At 57.7% G+C, this 21,609-nt stretch overlaps 1 protein-coding gene and 1 long non-coding RNA gene across 3 annotated transcripts; both read right to left on the bottom strand.

Annotated features, from left to right (window-relative positions):
• Nucleotides 1–607: 607 nt before the first annotated feature.
• PTPA (protein phosphatase 2 phosphatase activator) lies at nucleotides 608–21,396 on the bottom strand. 2 transcript variants are annotated; one of them, XM_084493934.1, is made up of 10 exons: nucleotides 21,337–21,396; nucleotides 19,845–19,945; nucleotides 18,562–18,648; nucleotides 14,025–14,150; nucleotides 13,219–13,336; nucleotides 11,681–11,780; nucleotides 10,282–10,406; nucleotides 9,681–9,781; nucleotides 5,283–5,390; nucleotides 608–1,044 (listed from the first exon to the last, which is right to left on the bottom strand). In XM_084493934.1, exons 1-10 carry the CDS (start codon nucleotides 21,359–21,361, stop codon nucleotides 970–972), a joined length of 966 nt encoding a protein of 321 aa, XP_084350060.1. In that variant the 5' UTR covers nucleotides 21,362–21,396; the 3' UTR covers nucleotides 608–969. The 2 variants fall into 2 exon arrangements, with proteins under 2 accessions (XP_084350060.1, XP_084350059.1); XM_084493933.1 differs by having other exon boundaries at nucleotides 21,341–21,369.
• Nucleotides 2,552–5,276, bottom strand: LOC311421713. The gene is made up of 2 exons (XR_014684976.1): nucleotides 4,560–5,276; nucleotides 2,552–4,391 (listed from the first exon to the last, which is right to left on the bottom strand). It is a non-coding gene; the product is annotated as an uncharacterized lncRNA (long non-coding RNA).
• Nucleotides 21,397–21,609: the final 213 nt, after the last annotated feature.

Here is a 21,609-nt window from a genome sequence, read left to right as displayed (position 1 = left end):
GCCTTCGCTCCGGGGATGCCGCCCTGAAAGAGCTGGGATCGTGCTGCCTGGTGGGGAAAGCTCCTCGCTGGGGGCTGCTCTGGTTTCTGACCACGCAGCAGCAGCAACCCCGGCGGCCACCTCGCCCCCGCTGAGGCCAGCAAAGCAGAGGAGGAGGAGATGGGGAGCGCAGGGGGGCAAGGCTGACCCCAAACGATGCCTGAACAGCGATGGCAGTGGGATGGTTTGTGCCCGTTCCCTACGGAGGGGAGGGAGCCTGAGCAGGCGCAGCTCCAGCGGTGTCTTTGCATAGCCATGCCCACAGAGCCGGGGCCCTCAGCTCCAAGCCAGACCCCACAGCCCAGCAAACTCCTCGCTTCACCCGAGAGAAGAGGCGGTGGCGCGAAAGGAAGACCCAGGGAAGCTCGCAGGAGGGAGGAGGGAGGTGGCTTTGCTTACCTAGGATGAGGGAGAGGTGGCACCCTCGGCTTCCAGCAACCCGCAGCCCTTCCCTACAGCTTCCTTTACCCACTCAACAACCCCCCGTGCAAGCAGAGGTGGCCGCGTGCAGGCTCACCCCTCACCCCTCGCAGTGCTTTCCAAACCAAACAGCGACAGGAAACTTCGATGAAATTCAAAAGAGAAACTGCAGTTACCCCTGCCCAGCGCGTACACGCGTGCCTTTTCCCCCCCCTTGACACCCCCTTTCCTCCCGGGAAGGAAAGCACGGGGCGATCAGCTGCAAGGCAGCCCCTCATCAAACCCCCCTCGGTGCCCGGATCGGCGGGCGCAGCAGAGCAGGGGGGCGTGCAGGAGGAGCTGCTCTGGTCCCATCTCTCGAGTGCTTGGGATCCGTGGTTTGCCCGATGGGGATGCGCAGGAACGAAGGGGCCGTGCGGCGGGCGAGGTGATGAGGAAGGGGGCGAGGGGTAGGAGGAAGAGCGCCGCGCTGCGCCTCCGCGGCCTCGGACTCCTCCTCCCGCGGCCTCCTTAGGACGTCACGGGCTGGATGGGGAGCAGGCTGCCGAACTTGAAGTGCTGGATGACGGGGAACTTCTCCAGGCACTGCAGGAGGGAGGGGAAGATAAAAAGAGGGGTGAGTTCGGGGAGGCAGTCCCACCTGGCACAGGCAGCCGGAGCTACGGTCTGGCCCCCCGGGCACAGGAGGAGGCAGCGAGCTCGGGGCTGCTGGCGCAGATCGGGCAGAGCAGCAGCTTGTGTGGGAGCCCAGTGTGATGCCCCCCACCCCATATTCCAGCAGGGTCTTCGCCCCAGTAACGCTTCATACTGGTGACACCCCCTGAACATCCCCTTTCACCGAGCCAGAGCCTTTTCCTTGCCGCAATTCAGGCCAGGAGCGTGAGCTGAAGAGGGATGTTTGTGTCAGCAGCTTTCTCCCTCGCCGCCTCCCAGCGCTCTAGCCGATTTCTTTTGAAGAGTTTCACCCTCCAAACCCTTGGAGAAGCACAGAAAGCCCCCGGGGAGGAGGCTCTCCATCCCCAGGACAGTGCCAGCATTGAGGCACCACCTTGCAGCCACGAGGCGCTGCCCAAATCACGCTGCAGACTGGTCTTCGTCAGCCACGTCCCAGTGAGCCAAGTCACAGCCAGGTTCTGTGCTCACCTTCCTGCCAGGGGCTGTGGTCAACGAGCTAGGGCAACATTTTCCAAAACCTGCCCGACAGAGCCGCTCAGAGCTCTATTTTTGAGTCATTACGGATTCAGACCGCCCAAAAACTCGGGCAGGACGTGGAGCAGACTCATCTGCAGCCACACATCCACAAGGGTGCTGGGGGCACGGCGAGCGAGGTGAGAAGAGAAAGCGGCCACCAGGTAGGAGGCCAAGTTCTGCCCTCCCTAGACTGCACAATCTAAAGAAGAGATCTCCAGGTCTTGGAAAGCCTTTCTCCTGTTCCCAGACGGTTCTGGGGACAGGACTCTTACTCCACAGGAGAGGTGAAGTCCATCCCACCAAAGCACAGCACCTACAAGCTAACAGGAGTCCAGAAGTCCTTGGCACAAGCAGCTCAGAGCCAGGGCAAGGGGGAAGAGCTGCAGGGGAGCAGCAGGAGGGTGTCCGACCCCACCAGCTCCTGGCCCTAACCAGGCAGACCTCGGGACAAAATTCAGGGCCCGTTCCTCCAGGCACTCGTGGCAAAGCACGGTTCTTTCTTACCAAAGGGAGGTGAGATCCATCCCCGGGCAGCCACAGCTCTCCTTTCCATGGAGAAGAGCCTCGTGCCCTGCCTGAGCACAGCTCCTTACCCCACGCAGGGCACGGGCAGAGGAAGGCTGCCCACACGGGCAAGCAGTGGGATTTGTGCTCAGAAGCCCAGGCCTGGGGCAATCCCGTTGGAAGCAGAGGTCAGACAACTTCCAAGGAAACCAAACCGCTCGCAAGCAGGCTGGAGACAAAATAAGTTTGGAGGCAGTGAAAATACACCACGGGTGTATTTGCCCTTGGGGAAAAAAGTCATGAAAAAATTCCCAAGCCTCCCAGGCAAGGCACCATCAAGAAGCCAGTCCCATAACCATCGGGGCACGTCACCTTCGAAGCCTCCCCAACACTTGGAAGCACGCAGAGGGGCCCCAATCCCTCTGCACAACCACTCAAACCCTGAGAGGAAGCAGCGCAGGACGGTGGTGATGTGAAGGAAGGACGGGGAGAAATGAATACTGGGGATGCTGACAGCTGGAAACGTCAGCCCAACTGGCTCCAAGGAGCCCCACGGAAGACCAAACTGGTTTGGGCTCCTGACGAAGAAACTTCACCAGCAGTTGGAAGAATGGGAAGGAACCCGTGCCAGTTTGCACATCGGCAGCCCGAGAAGAAAGGAGCGGAGACACTTCTCCTCCTCCTCCCCTCTCCAGCAGGACTGGCAGAAATGGTGTGGATTATCAGAGGTGCCAAGAGGATCCTCTCTGCACGGAACTGCCGCAGCCAGCACCAGCTCGACGGAGGGGACAGGCTTTTTCTATTCTTCCCAGCAGCCCAAACACGCTGAAGTCCTGGCTTGAGACTCAACTGGGGAGTAGCTTCGTGCATCGAGTCCAACCTTTAAAGATGGAACTGGGACTGGATTAGTTACAATGGAAAGTATTTCCCGTCTGACTGCAGTAGAGAAGGAAAGGTCAGGAGACTCAAAAGCAGGCTCAGGGGAAAAACATCAAGGCTGCTGCTTTAACCACACTGTTCTGCCGACTTCTTCACTCGCCTTTGAAGGAGAGAACAAGAAAAGCCCTTGCACTTCCAAGCTAACTCTTCTTCACCCATTATATTTATATTATAAATAGGCACATTTGAGATTTCATAAACACGCAGAGCAGAAGACACGCTGCCTTGAAGCTGCTGCCTGTCCTCAGACCCTGCAGCAAGCACGCTGGAGGGCCTGGATCCAGGCAAGAGCACATGGCCGTGCCTGAGGCTCGTGCTGGCTGTTTAAAGTCATCCCACAGCAGGGATGGCGAAGGGACAAAGCGCCCAGACTGCGTGTTAAACAAACCAGGCCTGGGAAATGCCCCACTTCTGCCAAGTGGGAGCGAGCCTCTGATTTCTGCTGGTCTGCTCCCGGTGCCGAGCCCTCCTCGGTCACCCCCAGACGTGTCAGGGAGCTGGACCATTGGAGCCTCCATCCTCGATTTCATCTGAGCTAATTGCAAACTGTGATCAGAGGGTGTAGACACAGGTAGGAAGGAGAGGGTGAGGAGGAAATCTCGCTCTCAACGCTAGCCAGTCAGCCAAAAAAGCAACTTTACAAACCCAAACCTTTCCCCTCTTCACTGCCACAAACTGATTCCTCAGCAAGCCTCCCTCTTCTTCACCCTTCCAGGTGAATGCAGGCCCCGTGCAGTGCCCAGAGAGGACTCTGCTGCATCAGGGCCATCACTTGGGATTAGTCCTTGAAGACCTGCAAGTGTTTTTGGAGGAAAAAGCTAAATTTGAAGTCACGCAGCAGTTTGGTTGAGCCAACGTTTCCTGTACCTTAGCCTAAATTTGTGTTCTCACTCTTCCCAGCAGCTTTTGCATTCTCCAGCATGCAAAATGGCCCCAGCACACTGCACCCAACCACAGCAGGGTGCGTGGGGAGCCTGGGGAATATCAGAACCCGTCCAAAGGAGTGGGAAAACCAAGGCAGCACAGCAGCCCTTGCTCCAGCCCCAGGATTTAGGGACCCTGTGCTTGATTTAGCAGTGCTCCCAGGGCTGGGGACTCTCTGCCAGGACCCCCAGCTCTCCCAGCAGAGCCTCCAGCTCAGGGTTTCCCAGCACAGAGGCACCCCTCGGGGGGGGGGTCGACCCCCAGCCTCGAACTCTCCTCCTCGGAGGCCGGGAGGAAAGCTGAGCTGGGGGCGGAAGGAGCCAGCGGGCCTGGGAGTGACACCTCGCAGATTAGAGAGGTATGTGGCCTGGAACCTAAACACAGGATGTGAAGTGCAGAGGAAGGGCTGGGGGAGGGAGAGCGCCTGGGTTCGGCACAGTTAACCCCTTTGTGCGCTGCAGCCGCCCGCCCAGCCTCTGCCCCACGTCCCAGGAACGGGAGCAGAGCCCACAGGGTGCAGGAATAGCTCCTTCGAGCCCTACCTGAGGGGATGTTACACCCCTAGCAGCGGGCGGCTGCGCCACCCCTGCTCCTCTCCATCGTGTTTAGCACGGTCGCTGCCTCCCCTCGGCACGAGCCCCTCGGCCGGGTCCTGCTGGAGGCCCACGCGTTGCAGTTCCTGCCCCGCTTCCTCAAGTTCAGGGTTAGCTTCGGCAGGAAGGAGAGATAAGGGACGGCCAGAACTGCCCGGTTCCCCGGGTCAGGGTTCGCCAGGAAAGCCTGGGGAGGCTGGCGGGTGGAGGATTGCCAAGCCCCGGAGGCCGCGGCCTCGCCAGGCTGGTGCGCTGCGCAGACACGGCGCGCGGCCAGGGGAGGCGGGCAGGAGGCGTTCAAGCCTGCTCCAGGGCTTTTAAAAACACGGGATGGGGTTAACCCAAGCCTCCTCCAGCTGGGAACAGAGCGGGGTGGGAAGCAGGAAGGTGCGTTAAGATGCTAGACCTCGTTTTGGAGGCCTCGCGTCTCGCACCGTGTGGAAAGATGAGAAATGGCACAAGCCGCGCCTGCAAGGAACGGCAGCCAAGGACTGGTTTTTGGGGCAAAAATGGGGCAGGCAGGAGCCTCCTTCTGTCCTGCCAAAGTTCCCCGAGCCACGTTCAGCACAGAGCAGCTGCTGGGTGCGACGGGGCCCCCACACCGAGGGGCACGAGGCAGCAGAGCCGACGGGGTGAGGCTGAGCCAGGCCCCCCCTTGCCCACGGCGCTCACCTCGGCCTTGTACATGCGGATGAGGCCCTGGTTGACCTTGGACCAGGAGGGCACGGCGCTGATGTTCCAGAGCTGGTTGGAGTGCTCAGCGAAGGGACCCGTCTTCATCTGAAAAGAGACCCGAGAGCGGGGCTGAGGCGCGGGGCCGGGCGGGATGCTCAGGCTCAGGCTCTCCAAGCGAACGTCCCCGCCGGGCCCTGCGACCCACGTGCCGCCCGATCCTGCCTCCTTCCCTCCCCTCCTTCCTTCCCTCCTGCTGCACCAACATCGCATGAAGCCATGGCAATCCAGCTCCCAAACCATCCCTGACGACATCAAGCCTTTTTCTGCCGCTTTGCTCCCCAAAACCTCCCCACGCACACCTCTCCTTTAACAGCCACGTTAAAAAGAAAAAAACAAAACACCTCAGCCCCATTCTGCCCCCAGCAGAGCTCGGCTTAACGCCGTTCCTATCCTACCCGGAGCCCTCCCAGCACAGCACCGCTGGGCTTTCCAAGAAAATAATGACTCATTCCCCCTCCAAATCAACAACAAGCAGCAGCAGCGACGGCCGCGCTGCCTTCCCCGCGTGCAGAGGGCAGCTCCTGCCCGGAGCACGAGGCCCCGGGGCGGGCAGGAGCAGAGGGAATGTGCTCCAACCCCGCTCTCCAACCAGGCTCCAAAGCTGCTTTTTGGTGTTATTTGTTTGAGACACTCCGGCGTTTCTCCTCCCAGGGCGAGGGGTTTGGAGGAGGGAGGGCAAGGAGGGGGGGGGAGCTGCAATCAGGGACAGTCGCAGGCAGGCTCCCCGGGTAGCTCTCTCCCTTCTTCTCCGTGAACAAAAACAGACCCTCGGGGAGAAGAAGAAATATAACGCAGCCTCTCTGCCTGAGCAAAGTTCCCATGACATCAGAAACCACAAGGCCGAAGCTCACGCTAGAAAGGAACGTGGGGAGGGAGGAATCTCTTGGACTCCCGTTCTCCACTCGGGGTTGAACAACCAACTAACCCCTTCCCTCCACGCAGGCACAGGCTCGATCTGCTCGGAGGACGACGTGCTTCGAGCAGGCTGACCTCGGGGCTGGAGCCCGGTGGGAAGGAGCTCTGCTGCCCTGCAAAAACCTGGCCCTGCTTTTTCACAAGCTGGGCAGTGACCGCTGAGCCGCTGAGCCCTTCCTGCTCCCCTCCGCCGTGTGTTTCCCTCGCAGATTTGAGACGAAACGGGCAGATCCGCAGAGCACAACAGCACCGGCGTGCCACGAAGTGTGGGATTTAGCACCCGTGGGCACCACGTGGCGGGGGAACAGGGGGCACGCGTGTGGCCGAGCCTGGCGTGCCGGGTTGCCGAGCACCCCCCTGGCAGGGCAGGGCTGGTTGTGTGTGTTTCGACGCCAAACCTTCCTCCAGCATCGCCATCCTCGGTGCGGGCACAGCTTGCAGCAGCCCCCACGAGTGCGTTTTTTGCTTTCTTCCCTCCTTCCTGAGCCGCAGAGGATGAGCGGGGAGCGCGCGGAGGCGGCGAGCTCGGGCAGCCGGCCCCACCATCCAGCCCGTTGGCTCCCCGAGCCCCCTGGCACGGCCACGAGCGTGGCCCCCCTGGACCCAGAAGCCCGGCGAGGGAAGGCTCGGCTATTGTTTCAAACTGGGGCGGGAGGAGAATGGGGAACAAGGGGGAAAATGAGCTCATTTCAGCCACAAAGGGAGAAGAGGGAGAAAGCGAGCGGGCTTGGGGGGGGGGGGAGCGAGAGCGGCAGCGAGCGCGCTGCAGTCCCGCAGTGACCCCAGGGGAACGGAGTGAGTCAGAGCAGCCATATTGAGCAGGAAATTACTCACAGACGCTGCGTTCCTGCCTCTCCGTTCCCAAGAGAATCAGCCTTTTGTAAATGGTTCCTCTGTCAGTAACTGGGGGAGGGGGACGGCTGAGGCTGTGCTTTCCTGTCAGCTCCTTCCCTTCCAGCCGAAACCCGAGCCCTCCCTTCCCAAACCTCCAAATTTAGAAGCCAGATTGGAGATGAAATTCTTGCTGCCTGCCCTGGGCTCTTAAAGCAACACAACCCCGGCCGCTCCACGCCGCCCAGCCGCCCACGGAGGGGGCCCGCTGTGCCCTAGGTGCCCCCCTGGGGAGCTGGCGCTTGCAGCGGGCTTCGGTTTCAGCTGGCTCAGGAGCAGGCTCCGTGTTTTGCCCCCTACGAGGACGGTGCTGTTCAAAGAGAGCATCTGGGTGGCTTCAGGGGGTGACACACAGCACCCTGTGCTGCACTCACAGCTCAGGAACAGGCATTTGGGTCTAAAAACCGCCCCCCAGATTTCCCAACACCGCTCCGGCTTGCGTAAGGCTTGCTGCCGTGTCCATGTGCAGCGCGGGGTGGTGCTCGGGGAGGAGGTTGCAGCGGGTTCAGGCTGGCCACCATCCCGCCGTGTTACTTTAAGAGCCCCGAGGTTTAAACATCCACGTGGCAAAGCACCACCACCACCAGGGTGTACGCTCACATCCCTGAGACGTCACCCAGAGGCTGAGGAAAATATCTGCTCCCGAGAATATTCGCTGGGTTGAAAGAAAAACAACCTACCCTGGTCGTAGCTGGCTGAAACAAAACCTGCTCTCACGTCAGTAAAACCTCCCAGACCCGGTATGGGAGCTGCTGCGGTGTTTACTGTTTGTTTTACACCTTTAAAGGAGGGCTGTTCTCAGCTGAAAAGCTCGGAAGAAAATAATATCATTAATGTATTAAAGTCGTTAATCCCTTCCATCGTTTCGCCTGGTATTTTGTTTTGTTGTTGATTTTGGAGAGAAAGCGAGCGTTCAGGGCTGTCTCAGCACCCCCTAGTGGCAGTACCAACCTTCCCAAGCGTTTTAAGGGGGAAAAATCACATCTTCAAGGCAACATTTTTACAAAAAAATAAAAGGGAACAGAGCTTGCAGGAAAACGGATTGAAAATATCATGCCTTTGACAGCTCAGGCTGTGGCAATCCCTCAGCAGCTCACACCAGGGGTGACCGACAGGAGGTTTCCCTGCCACCAGGTGGCACCGAGGAGCTCAGCAGAGAAACCATGATTCCGAATAAACGTGGGGAAAAAAAAGAAGTGAAATTGCTCATTAAAAAAGCCTCCCGAAAAGCTACGTTTCTGCAGGCAAAAGCGGAGCGACCAGAAGCAGCCTGGTGCTGGGTATTTTAACTTCACGTGTCATCTGCGTACTGCAGGATTTTCTGTACACGTAAGAAATGTGTTTTTATGGTTTTTAAGAGGCTAGTACGCTGTCTTCACGTTACAGATGCCCAAAATAAAATAAATCTGAGAGCATCTTGGCTCCTGCTTGCAGCGAGGCCGAAGCAGGAGCAGATTTCCTGTCCTCAGCTCAGCCCCTTCAGGCAGTGCCTCTCCCCTGTCCATGGCATGATTTAAATCTGCACCGAAGGTTAAATCCTGCGAGGGGCTCAGCACCAACGAGCCCTACTAGATTCAGCAGGGCTTGAGGCAGCATCTCCTGGGGTTTGGGCCAAGGGCTCCTATGAAAATTTCCTACGGGAAAGGGTAAGTTTGTGTTCTGTAACCTCCCTTCTCATCTCATCACTAGATGAGAGAAGGGAGAGGGGGGGAAAAGCGAAGAGAACAAAGGGGAAGAACCGCACTCTGTCCTTCAAAATTAATCCCATCACCTCTCTCTTGCCAGAGACAGGAAATCCCTCACCACAACAGAGCATGTGGTTCTCCCCTCCCTACCCAGACCGTGCAGTAGGGGGGGGGATGATAAAAACACAGGCAGGTCGCTCGCTGCAGCTGAGAGAAGGAAGCTGTGAGCTCCTGCGCTCAGAAACATCGCCCGTGGATGGGAACAGGCAGAGCATCGCCAGTCCCTTGCCCAAGGACTCCAGAATATACGAGGAGAAACACGGCCCTGATCCTGGTCCTGATAACAGCTGGCTGAACCTCAGCACTCTCCCCCCTCCGGATCGTTTGTAAGAAAAGGCACATTTAACGGGCAACTCCTGGCAGAATCTGCTCAGATCTGGAGGAGAATGAGCTGCACGGAGGTATGGGAGCCTGCCCTAAGCAAGGGGAGGCCCAGGACCTGCCAGGCAGCGCCCAACGACTGGAGGCAAGGGAGGTTATTTTGGCAAGCCCAGCTGTTTTGCAGCTTTCACTTCATCTTCCTAGCACACTTACAAGCACCAGTCTTCTCCATCCAAGTTCCCACTGACTGATCCAAGGCTATTTGTTTGATATCCACAACCCATCCGGCTTAATTCCGCTTTCCCTTCAATATCTCTGTTTCAGCTCATTCAAGGAGAGCAGCTCAGACACAACAAGGAATCTTCCGCGCACCTCCACGAGAGCAAACCCAGGAGGAAGAGAAAACCACAGCCAGAACTGCCTGTCTAATGTCAGGAGCACTTCCCTGTGGGACAAACCTCACCTCTGTAATGAAGAGGATGCACTCCAGGAACATGAAGTCTTTATGGTTTTCGTTTACCACCTTCTCATCAACAAAGTGGCGAGGCTCCAGGTTCGGATGGTCTGAAAAGAGTAAAAGACAGTAGGAAGTGAGCTGTATGGCACCCCTTTCTGAAAGCACATTCAGTTAGGTCTTGTCCTGTCCCTCCTTCACAAGAAGGATGATTCTCCCACCACAGTTTTTCAGGAGTCAGCACAGAGCTGCTCCCTTCCACCTCCTCTCCAACTCTAATGCCTTAGCAATGAGAGCAACTGGTAAGCTCTCCAGGGCAGAAAATGTGTTTTCTAGCACCAAAAACAAGGCTTGCCTTTCAAAAAGCTTGTAGTACTGCAATAAAGACAGCTGTACTGCACAACGAAGCCTTCCATCTCCCAACCTAGGCAACCAGCTTTATTTGGAAAGCTGAGAAAAAAAAAATCCAAGCCCCAAGCAAACCCTGGCGCTGTAATACACAAATTCGACACATTTGAATTTAAAAGTCAGTCCCAAGCCCCATCAGCTTTGCAACCCAGACAGACAGGGCAGAGGGCAGGCTGGGACACGAGCAGATTTTTATTAGTACCTATCAGCTGGGAACTGCCCCATATGAAAGGTAGGAACTGGAAGTCATCCAAGCCCCAGACGCCCTGGCTGCCAGCAGGCTCCATCCTGTAGGTCTTCTGAAGTTTTCGCATCACTTCTAGGTACCTGATACGAAAGAGAGGAGTTAAGACAAGGCTGCCTTCTGGACTCCAAACACAAAATCCACACCTCTCCCTTTGCCAAACACATAGGAAACCCAAACAGACAGACTATTGACTCTTGGAGGGTCCCAAACCCACTTTTGGGCACAACAGAAAACCACGATTCGAATTTAGCAGCTGAGGGAGCACCAGGAGGAAGCCTTGAGACAGAGCAAGGGACTCAGGTTAACAGAAGGAAAACGATGAGCTGCCAGCACAATGCCCACTCGGATGAAATTACAATCAATGGGCATTCAGCATCACCTCTCTCCAACGAGATTTCCAAGCCTTTGTAGCTAGAGGGCTGGTTTGTTCAGGCTACCTGAAGAAACATCAGCTATCCCCAAATCTACCCACGTGTGAGGAAGGGGACTCACAGTCTTATGTCGGTGCAGATCTGCCCCCACCCCCACTGTTATTTGAAAACATTGATACTTCTCACTCCCCTCCGTAACTTGCAGAAGAGCTCAGGAAGCTTTCTGCCTTACAGCAACCACTCCTTCCACTTTTCAGGTGGAAAATTAAAGCTGGAAGTACTGCTGAAGGAAATTGTTTCCATGCCACCAAACAGCGACACAGCTGGGATTCGATCTCTGGGCTCCACACGCCCAGTCCGCTGGTTTCATCAATACCAACTCCAGCTCCTGGGCTGGAAACACATCTAGAGGAGCAGTGGAGGCCTGGTAGTTTCACATACTATTTCTTTTAATGCCTGAAGAGATGTGAGATCAGCTGATCAGATACTGTTGTTGATCACAAAGCACAGGACTTCACCCACGTACCTCTGCAGAGCTCAATCCCTTGCACCTGACTGAACTGACTTCCCAGAAAGGCAGCCAGCCTCTAAAAGAGGAGGTGCTGTCAGCCCTTTGGGAAAGTAAAAGTACCTCTACCTCCTCATTTTGTTTAAATTTGCCTTCTGTTTTCTCATTCTCCCCTTCTGTAGGCCAGCAAGCCCTTCAGCACTCACGCTCTCTAATTGCGCATACGGCTTCATGGCAGGCCCTTGATTTTCACAGCTCACACCCCAGAAACAGGATCTTGTTACCAAGATCTTATCTCCTAACTTCCAAATGGGTGTGGATGGATGGAAGAAAGGGGGCACGATCAGCCCAAAGTACAGGAAGAGGCTGGTGGACAGGACAGCTCACACACCTCAGACAGCTGCAACGGGACAGCATCTGAGGTGTGCCCTCAGACAGCCCGACGTTTCCAGCCCTTCTCCTTCTGTTACCTCACCTGTTAAATACTTTAAAGACAATGGCCATCTGGTCATCCACTCTGAGAACACCGATTTTGCAGAGGCAGCAGAGGAAGGCTGCAAACGCAGCTTCGTGCCCTGGAGTGAAAAGAGATGAGAGGTGATGCCGGTGCTCCTGGTCCACAGGACAAGCCCTGTGGGCACCACAGCAGCTCCTCAGAAACCCCAGCAGTCCCATTCCCCTAGAAAAACCCCAGCCAGCTGCCCCTAAGGTGCTACCTTATCCTATTAAGGACAAGAGATGACGGTATTTCATCCCCACGTAGTACCCACCCAAAATATATCTGCTAGATAACTGTAGGGTTGCTGTTAACTTTGAGAAAAAAAAAGTTCCTGTGGAAAAACAGCTCCAGCACTGGGTGTGCTGGGAGCAAGGCAGGAGCTCGGCACAGCAGGGGAAGCGGAGCGCTGCAGAGTCGTCTGCTCAGAGGATGTGAGCGAACCTCACATCTGCAAGTAAACAGATTTCCTCCCACTTCAAAAATATCTGTGTCGGAAGGATGCGGATCCCGTGACGCTGCCAGGAACAGGCTGTCCCAGAAGGTACCGGGATCTCTGGCTGACCCTCAGCAGCTCGGTCCCCCGGCTAACAGCAGGGAAAGCAACAACCAGCAAAAGCAGAGCGATGTTTTTTTGGTGGAAGGGCTCACAGAGCAAGGAAGAGCACGAGATCAGCAGCTCCACGCTGTAAAGTGCAGCTCCCAGCGTACGAACAAAGTGTACCCAGGGTCTAGGCACTGCGAGTCAGGACACGGGACACAGGGTCGGGACACGCAGGAGGGGAGGAAAGGCTGAATTTCCTTCCCCAGGCTGACAAAATCCCAGCCCGTGGGTCCCTTTCCAAAGACAACATCTCCCCCTGGTGCTGGCGAGTCGCAGCTCTCCTAGCAAGCGCTGCTCAGCCTCCAGCTCTTCAGCCTTTCACCCACGTCCTCCTCCTCTTCCTCTCCTTGCCCTGGTCCGTGTTTCCTTGCACCCACAACATCCTGCTCCCCTGCCGCTTGGTGGGGACAGCCCTGTCAGCACACCTGTCCTCCAGACAGAGGAGCAGAGCGTGGCTTCACACCAACGAGGCTGGATTTGCCTGCGCAATCACTCTAGCCCGCAATTCCTTACCCTTTTTGGTGCAAAACGCTTCAACGTTCACATTTTCAAGTCCCCCTGTAAGCAGCGACGTCACTTCAAGGCAGCACCAGACCTCGAGCGCTTCCCGCTGCCCACAAACTTGCTTCCCAGTCTGCTCACAACGCCAGCAATTATATTTTATCCTAAATGGCCCGTCGTGGATCAGCCGTGTGATACAGCTGCATGTGCTAAGGCTGCTCCTACAGCCCCGCTCCCAGCCCCAGCTCTCTCCCAGGCCCTTTGGTCCTAGCCCACAATGAACGTAGGGGTGAGGAGGAAGGTGTTTGCAGCAAGCTGGCACTATGAAGAGTTGCTAAAACACATTTAAATGCACGCAGGGACAGGCTTTAAAGCGTTGCTACCCAAGGAAAACCAGCTGTGAGCCAGGTACCTGTGCCGTAGTCGATGCGGGTGGAATTCCCCACAGCCTCCTTCAGGTACACGGCCACTTCTGGGGCAGCACTGGCCAAATGCTTGGGGATCACCGCTGCCACCAAATTTTCGGCTTCCTGGAAGACAGAGAAGGCTCCCTGAAGTGAGTACAGACCTGTCACAGTCCCCAGGGGCAAGGCACCCCCCCTGCTCACACACTGCTGCAGAAGGGGAGCTGCAGCGGTGCCCTCCTCCAACAGCAAGGGTCAGCGTGACTGAGGAGCGAACTCTCCCGCACAGAAGTCACCTCCAGAGCTGGAATAATTCTGGGAGAGCTCCCTGTAACGCTTACGCAGGCCGCCTGCATCCTGCAGAACAAAAAAAACCCTCCACCACCCAGGTACATCAGCCCATCCTGGGTCATCTCCAGGACGAGCAGCAGAGCACGTGCAGGGACATCGATGCCTGGGCTCTGCCAGTGCCACCCCCAGAGCTCGGCGAAGGAAAAGCACTGAGCTGAAGGAAGTCAGGCAGTTTCACAACCTTCCTCTGATCTTCTCTGTCACCTGTTCGGGAAGTTACAAAGCAAAGGACTCCCCTCAAGGCTCATCCAGGACTGGGAGACTCAGCCAAGAGCTTTTACACAGACCCTATGGTCCCACAAGAGGGGAGGGCAGCACCAGCAAGCGACGTGTGGCAAGGAAGAGGCTGATCCTTCACAGCTCCCCTGCGTAACACAAAGTGCTGGAGCCGTTCTGGCACCCCACCGGACACGCTGCCCTCCTGCAGGAGCTGCACTGAACGTTAGAGGTGAAAGAGGCTCACCTGGTCTAGCTTGGCGTACCAGGTCCTGAAGGCTTTGTTCCCGAAGCGAGAAGGCTGATCCACCGGCGGAGTTTCATCGATCCATCTGTCGAGGGTGTTGAGGAGAGCCACCAGCTTCTCAATGGGCTGCAGGGACACGGAGAGGAAGGGGTCAGAGACATGAAACAGAACACAACCCCTCAGGCGCCACCACCCCTGCCCTGTTCTGGGGCCTTTAAAGCCCACGCCGTCCTTCCCAAGGGCGGTAAGCAGGGCTGGGAGGTGCCAATCTTCCCAAAAAGCAGAGGCCAGGCAATCCTCGTTCCCCTCAGATCACCCAGTACAAAGCCCAGCCCCGGGCAGGCTCTCCAGTCGCCCACACAGCCTTTCATCAGCTGCAACAGCAACCGTGCTCTAAAACCTCAGGGAGAGCTGAAGCAAGCTCCCAGCTGCAGGACGTGCAGGGCTGCCGAGCAGGGAGTTGCTGCCCAGTTCGGGGATCTCCAGCACAAAACCCAGGAGCTGCATCTTTGGGGTCCTGCACGTCCCACAGGGCACAGCCCAGCGCTTACAGCACGTCCTCACCGGTGGCTGGTTGCGCGGTCTTGCTCAGAAACTTCCCTTCTCAAGGCCTCTCAGCCTTCTCCTGGGGTGTTTCGGGAGCCAGGAGCAGCAGAGAGGGGGTTTGCACTCGCACAGCACCCAGCTGGGCCCAATTCAACCTCCTTCGTGTGCCCTTGGTGCTTCAACCTCGTACCAGCCAGGCTGCCGGGGCAGCTCCAGCCCCACGCCACCTCGCAAATACGCTCACAAGCTGGGCAGCACCACGGAAGCTCTGGGAATCCTCGCTGCCAACCTCGGGAGCCTGCCAGGGGGATCTGGGATTCTCCTCGGCCACCTCCGAGCAGGCAGAGAGGCGGCAGCAGCCACAGCAGCTGGGCAGGCCCTGGGCGATGGCGCAGGCTCCCGTCTCGAGAGGGGAATTCCTCCTTCAAGGGGGGGGACAAAGAGGACGGCAGCAGCGGGCGGCTGCTTTGACTTTGCTGGAGGCATCGACCGCGCTGAAGCCGGCTGGGTCTCCTGGGCTGCGCTTCAATGCTGCCTGGCGGGAGGACGAGCAAACAGCCGAGCCCAGCGAGTTTGCAGCCCTTGAAGTGCCACTCGAAGCCCTCCCCAGCACCTCTGCGCCCCTGGGTGGTGCTCCCTGCGAGCTGGGGGTGACACAGGGGTGGGAGGAGGAGAGCCGAGCACGCAGGGAGCACAAACGACCCCGCTGCAGGCGCCCCAAGGGATGCAGCAGGATGGAGGCTGGTGCTGAGGGTCCGCACGCACCCCAAAATGCACCCCAGAAAGCCAGCCCCTCCCCGCTGAGCTGGGTCAGGTTGGGGCTCAGCCCTACCCCTTCCCGGCTGCTGCATCCCTTTCCAGTGAAGCGAGAGCAGCCCCGGCACCGGGCTGCATTAAATAATTAAATCCTGCTGGTGATTTATCCCCCCCCCCCGGCACCAGCACTTCGTTACGAGCGGCTCCCCGATTCCCAACCCCTCTCGGTGCCAGCCGGGTGGTGGGGCCGGGCTCCTTCCCCCCCCCCCCCAAATCCTCCTGCAGGTCTGGGGGAGGCCAAAACCTCCCCTTCCCCTTCCCCACTCGCTGGCTTTAAAGGGATTAAGAAGCCCGGTGAACGCGGGGCGAGCAGGACCCAGCTGCTGGCTCAGCCGCGCCGATAAATAATTAAAGAGATGCAGCTCGTTTGGGGCAGGCAGCCCTTTGAAATAAATAAATAAATAAATAAATAAATTAAGGGGTTGTGGGGGGGGGGGGAGGTTATTAAAAGCAGCAGCTTCCCATTGTCCTGCAGAGGAAATTCGGGCACGCGGGGCTGACCCCAGCCTGGGGAGGGAGGGAGGGGGAGAGCAGAGCTTACGGGAACACCACCGCAGCCCCGTTTTGCCTGGCTGGGTTTTTTTTTAAGCTCTATTTTTGCTTTTACCTTTCCAGCGATCAAAGCAAGGGCAGCCGCAGCCTCCCCCCCCCCCCCATCCTCTCTCTCTGCTCTTCCCGTTGTGCTGATTTTGCATCCCCTTGACCCTGAGCCTGCCACGGGTCCCCAAAGGCGAGCCGCCCAGCCTCCTGCCGACCTGACCCGTCAGCAGCTCTCGGGAGCAGGGGCCGGGCAGGAGGAGGTGCTGAGGAGGCACTGCAGCAGCCAGGGCTGCCCGCAGGGACCCAGCCTGCTCCCCGTGGGCTCCTTGTGCCCTGCCAGAGCAGGGAGCTGCTAAATCAGGGCTTTTGCTGCTTCCTTCCTAGAGCCAGAGCAAGTCACTGTGCTGGCCAGCTTCTCCCAGAGCCAGGGAGGCGGGTGGGCTGCATAAAGGCAAGCCTGCACCTCTCACGGCCAAAATTAACCTTCCCCTCACTGTGCTGCTCCTCGGAGCCAGGTCACAGCCCTAAAAAGCTGCCCCAGGCCCCGCACAGATCCCCAGGAGCAGCACTGCCCTCCGGGAGAATGCAGCTCGCAGCCTGTCAGCCCCGCAGCCTCGTGCCCGAGCCCCAGCCACCCGCCCAGCCCTCGCTGCTCCTCGGGTGCTTCCAGCAAAGCTCCAGACGGCTTCTGAGAGCAGAGCAAGCTCAGCACGGCTCAGAAGGGGCTCAGACCCCGGAGCATCCAGCTCTCGCTGCAGCAGGCAGCTCGGTATCGACACACACCACTCCGGAAAGCACCAGGCTGCCTCTCTGCAAGCAGAGCAGACCACGCTCTCTTTTTTTTTTTTCCTTTTTTTTTTTTTTTTTTTCCCTCCTCCCCGTGGCAAAGCGCTCGCAGGAAGCCGCGGAGGAGCCGCCCGCAGCAGGAAGAATTCCAGGAGGTCGTTCGCCAAAGAGAAGGCGTCCCCGGCGTTTGATCAGGGAGGAAGATGGGACGGCACCAAAGCACCTCGGCAGCAGGTACAGCAAAAAAAAAGAGAAGAAAGCCGAGCGGAGATGCAAGCAGAGGGCACAAGGGGCCGAGCCTTTAAAAGCCACGGCGAGCGGCTTGATCTACAAACGGAGCCGTGCGAGCAGGCAGCCTCATCAACAAGGCAGCCCAGGGGATGCTCCACCTGTGCCTCGAGTCACAGGTTTGTGCTCTCCCCCGTGTGAGGGTAACGGGACGTGTTCCCTGCCACTTCCCAGGTCAATGGGATCGTGGCTCTTGTTTATTGCCTGCGCTGGAGCCGCACGTGGAGCACGTTCGTTGCAGGAGGGATCCGGACACAGCCCGGACACAGCCACTGGGAGACGGCTGGCGGCTCAAAGAGGTTGGAGGAAGAGGGATTTGTTTTCCTCCCCCTTTGTTTTGTTCGTTTTTTAATGGCTTTGTTCCCTTGGAACTGCTCTGTGAGCGAGCAAGATCGTGACAAAGACAGAACTCAGAGGTGAAACACAAACAGCAGAAAGCAGGAGCGGCGTTTGCCGGCACATTCTGCCGAATTAAAGGGACGAAAGAGGGCCACAAAGCCTGCTGGAGAGGCATTCATCGCCCCTGGGCCCCCCCAGGAGCTACAAGCAAGTTTTTCATTCACACCCGGGTTCCTTGAAGGGGAGGCCGGACCTGACGTGCCCGTTTCAGACAGAAAGGAGCAGGGTAAAGATCGTGGCAGGCTGCCTTCGCACAGCAGAACGGGCTCTAGAAGCACACAGCCCCAGCCTGCTTCCCATCCTGCCCAGATCTTCTCCAGGCAGGCCGCTCCCAGCTGTCTGGCACAGCCGTGATAAGCTCCAGCAGTAAAAAGATAGCCGAGAAGCTCCTCGCTGCAACACACAACAAGGGAGAACTCGTGCCTGGGACGGCTTTCCCCAAGCCTGGGGCCAGGCAGTGACAGCAGAGGGTGCCTGCCCTCCTTTCCGACACCCACAGCAGCCCCAAACGATCCTGCTGTGCCCCCAAAAGGAGAACGGGCATTAAAAGTGGCCCAGCACCAGGCAGAGCCAGGCAATTGGCACCTGCGCTGGGCAATCCTGCCTCACAGGCTGAATTTGCCCCCCAGCCCGGCTCTGTATCACGCTTCTTGGCCCCTGCAGCCCTGAGCAGGGCACCTGGGGATGCAAATCCAGCTGGGCACGCCCTGAGCTCACACACAGCCAGACCTCGCGCTGCTCAGCCGTGGTGCGGGCTGAGATGGGCACTGGTAACACAGCCTGAGCAGCGAGGAAGCCCAGGGACAGGGAAAAAGCCTTGGACAAGGTCACACAGCTCCCTCTCTGGCAGCAGGAGAAGCAGGAACATGACAGACACCTCAGCCTTCTGGCTGCAGCCAGCGGGGGAGGACCAGAACACCCCTGGCTGAAGCCAGACTGCAAAAGCAGGGACAAAACACGGCCCTTCTGCATCTTCTTTCCACCAGCAGCTTCCATCCGCCTGTAACTCGCTCCTTTTCCTACCCCACAGGCACACGGAGAGCCCCTGCATCCTGCTGGGAGCACCGCAGGCTGACGTTTTGCAAAAAAAAAAAAAAAAAAAAAAAAAGAGCAGGAAAAAAAAAAAAAGGGAGAAACGAGTGGATCCAAACTCCCCTCCTACCTCTGAGACTTTGTAGTCGCAGGTCAGCTTCTTGCCTCTGACGCCTTCGTTCAGGGTGAGGATGAAGCCCATGTAGTCCGCGTAGGCCTGCGAGCACAGCCGAGAGGGGAGGGCGTGAGGGAGCAGCCACGGCCTGTCTGAGCCACTGCTGTGGCACCGGAGCATCCCGGCACCCCGAGGGAGCCCTTCCCAGAGCACAGCTTCCCGGAGGCAGCCGGTGACTGCACCGAGAGCTCTGCTCTGAAAACTACAGGGGGGAGAGTCCTAAGGAAGCTCACGCCGTCCCTGAAATCCTTCCCTCAGCTCCCTGCCTCTCATCGGGTCAAATTCAAAGTCCCTGGCTCTGCAGAGTCTCAGCTGTGTCCAGACATTCTGCTCTGCGCTGCTTCTCCCAGATCTGTGCTGTTATCTCCCCTTTCTCCCTTCTGCTCTTCTCCTGTGTGCGTGTGAGATGGAGAAATGGGGGACTGCTATTTTCTTTAAATGTGCTGCTTTTGAAGCATCAAACCCCGAGCAGCTCCAAGCCTCTGAACTGGCCAGACTCGCATGCTGCCACCTCTTCCTCCTCAGGACCCTCCTGGACTGAAATAATCCTGGTCAGGAGCAAGCCCGTGAGCCCAGGAGCCTCAGTGAAGGGAGCTGCATCCACAGCTTGGCTCGAGACCTGCCTAATTTCAGCTTCTCAGATCAGTCACCAAGCAAGAACTCGTTCCTAAGCAGCAGGACCAACAGGAGGGACGAGTCTGGGCCGTAACCCCAATCCCTCAAAGGCAGAGGGCAGAGAAGCTGCCTGCCCCACGTGTTATAAACAGAAATTACCCAGGAAATTGAAGGCCTTGGCTCTTTCCACAGAGCAAGGTGGGCGGAGAGCAGGAATCCACCCACCCTGACGCTACCAGAGGCCAGGCAGCAGGACCACGTCCAAGCTGAGTTCAAACAGTGCGGGGTGAACCCAGTTTTGCTATAACTTACGGGCTAGGCGGGGTGAAATAGCGACCAGCTTCTACTCTTGCACGCTGGCAGGGAGCAGCAGCAACGCTCACGCAGCCCCAGCCTCCCCCAGCCTTTGGGCTCTCCCTGGCTCACACCTTTCTGGGAACATTTGGCTGCCAGGCTCCACACCGCCTCCCTGCCAAGTCATTTTCCTACAAACAGGCAGCGGCTCTCCCTCTCTAACACGGATCAATTAATTTCTCATTACTTGCCCACACCTGGTTTTCCCCGGTGGCTGTTCCCAGCACGGGGCTGGCACTCGCCAGGTTTCCCTGAACCCGGAGCCATACCTGAGAGCGTTTCCACTTGCCCATGTCAGAAACGATGTTTATCTCCTTCTTGGGGATCATGAAGTTCTGCTGGATGGGAGGAGCCATCTCCTCCGAGGCGCCTGCGAGATGCAAGGAAGGAGTAAAACAGAGGCAGCGGAGAATTAACCTTCCCCTCCTAGAAATCAGCAGTAATTTCCCAGGAGACAGAAGGCAAACAAACCCATCCCAGCCTGCACCATCATCCTGCTGTGTCCCACTCACACAGGATCGTTTTCAATCCCCAAAAACATTCCCCTAAGGACACGTCGGGGCAGCACAAGGCTGCGTTACGTTTGTTTTCACTCCCAAAGACACGTTTCCAATCCAGGCAGAGAGGTTTGCAGGAGCCGGCACAGACAACACGCAGCCAGTTTCATTATTTCTGCCCAGGGAGGACAAACCTCGGGTCATGCAGCACCGAACCTCCCTGACAAACTAACCCTGACTGGCTTTTAGGGTGCTAGGCACGAAACACATTCCCCTAAAAGGGATGAATCCTGCAAAGACAAAGCAGGAGCGGTTCAGGAGATGGCAGGCCAGAGCCACAGCCCCCAGCCCAAGGGCTTGATGGGACCCAGCACCTTCCAGGAAGAAGCTACAAAGAGTATTTACAAAATTTTATGATTTATTTTAAATCGTAAAGCTCGACCAGAGCCCAGTTAACGTAACATTTAGCGTGTGCGCTGATCCTTAACGCAGCTCTTCCCTTGGGCATCCCAACCTAAACACGTTCCTGTACGGACAACTTTAAGCAGCACGATTAAAGCAGACCCCGGTTAGGGAAACTGGGTGACAACGCGAATTTGGGAGTTCTCTTGGGATTAAAATTCATCATTTTAATCCTAGGAAACCCACAGGCATTTGTTCAGCCCTGGCTCCGCACCGGGCTCCTCCGAACCGGAGCTCCCCAGGACACCGCGGGCTGCGTTGGCATCGAGGCACTTAGCAGCAGATCGGGGGAAAGGGAACCCAAAATCCCAGGAAATGTGCAGAATCTGCTACAGATTGGTCACGTAACCTTCAAAACTGATTCCCCACCTGAGAGCTGGTGTTAGGTTTGTCCCTGTCCATAGGTTCCAGTAAAACCAAGGGGACAGGGATGAGGGGAAATTCGCCCCATGACGGAGCTCCTTATAACAAAAAAAGGGGATTTTCCCCCAAAAAAGGGGCGCTTTTCCCCAAAAAAAGGGGGAAGCTCCCCCCGCAAAAAGGGGAGCTCCTCCCCACAAGGGCGGCTCCTCTTCCTCCAAAAGGGCACTTCTCCCCCCAAAAGGGCAGCTCCCTGCCCCAAAAAGGGAACTTTTTCCCCAAAAAGGGCAGACCCCTTCAAAAAAAAGGTGTTTTCTCCCCCCCCTTACGGCAGCTTCCCCCAAAAAAACAGCTTAGCCCCCAACCGCCCCCCCAAAAAGCCGCCCCCCCCCAATCCCCCCGAGTCCCCAGGACCCCGTCAGGGCCCCGCTCCCCCCGTCACCTGCCCGCTGCTCGCTCTCTGCCATCTTCCCGGAGCCCGGCCGCCGCCGCCGCCACCACCTCTCCCCTCTCACCCCCAGGCCGCGCTGAAGCCGCCGGCGGCCATCTTTGAGAAGGGCAGGCCGCCTAGCACTGACGGGCAGCGGCTGGAAACCGCCGGCTTGGTCCCTCCCGGCCGCCGTCGCGCCCGCGCCGCCATCTTGGTGTAGGGCACGGCTTTTGCCCGCAGGGCCATGCTTGTGAAGGGCGCAACGGGGAGCGGGCGAGCGGCGTT

This window comes from Aythya ferina (assembly GCF_964211825.1).
Source record: "Aythya ferina genome assembly, chromosome: 20".
NCBI classification, from domain to species: Eukaryota; Metazoa; Chordata; class Aves; order Anseriformes; family Anatidae; genus Aythya; species Aythya ferina.
Note: the sequence above shows the minus strand (reverse complement) of the source record. Positions and strands in the feature narration are given on the sequence as shown.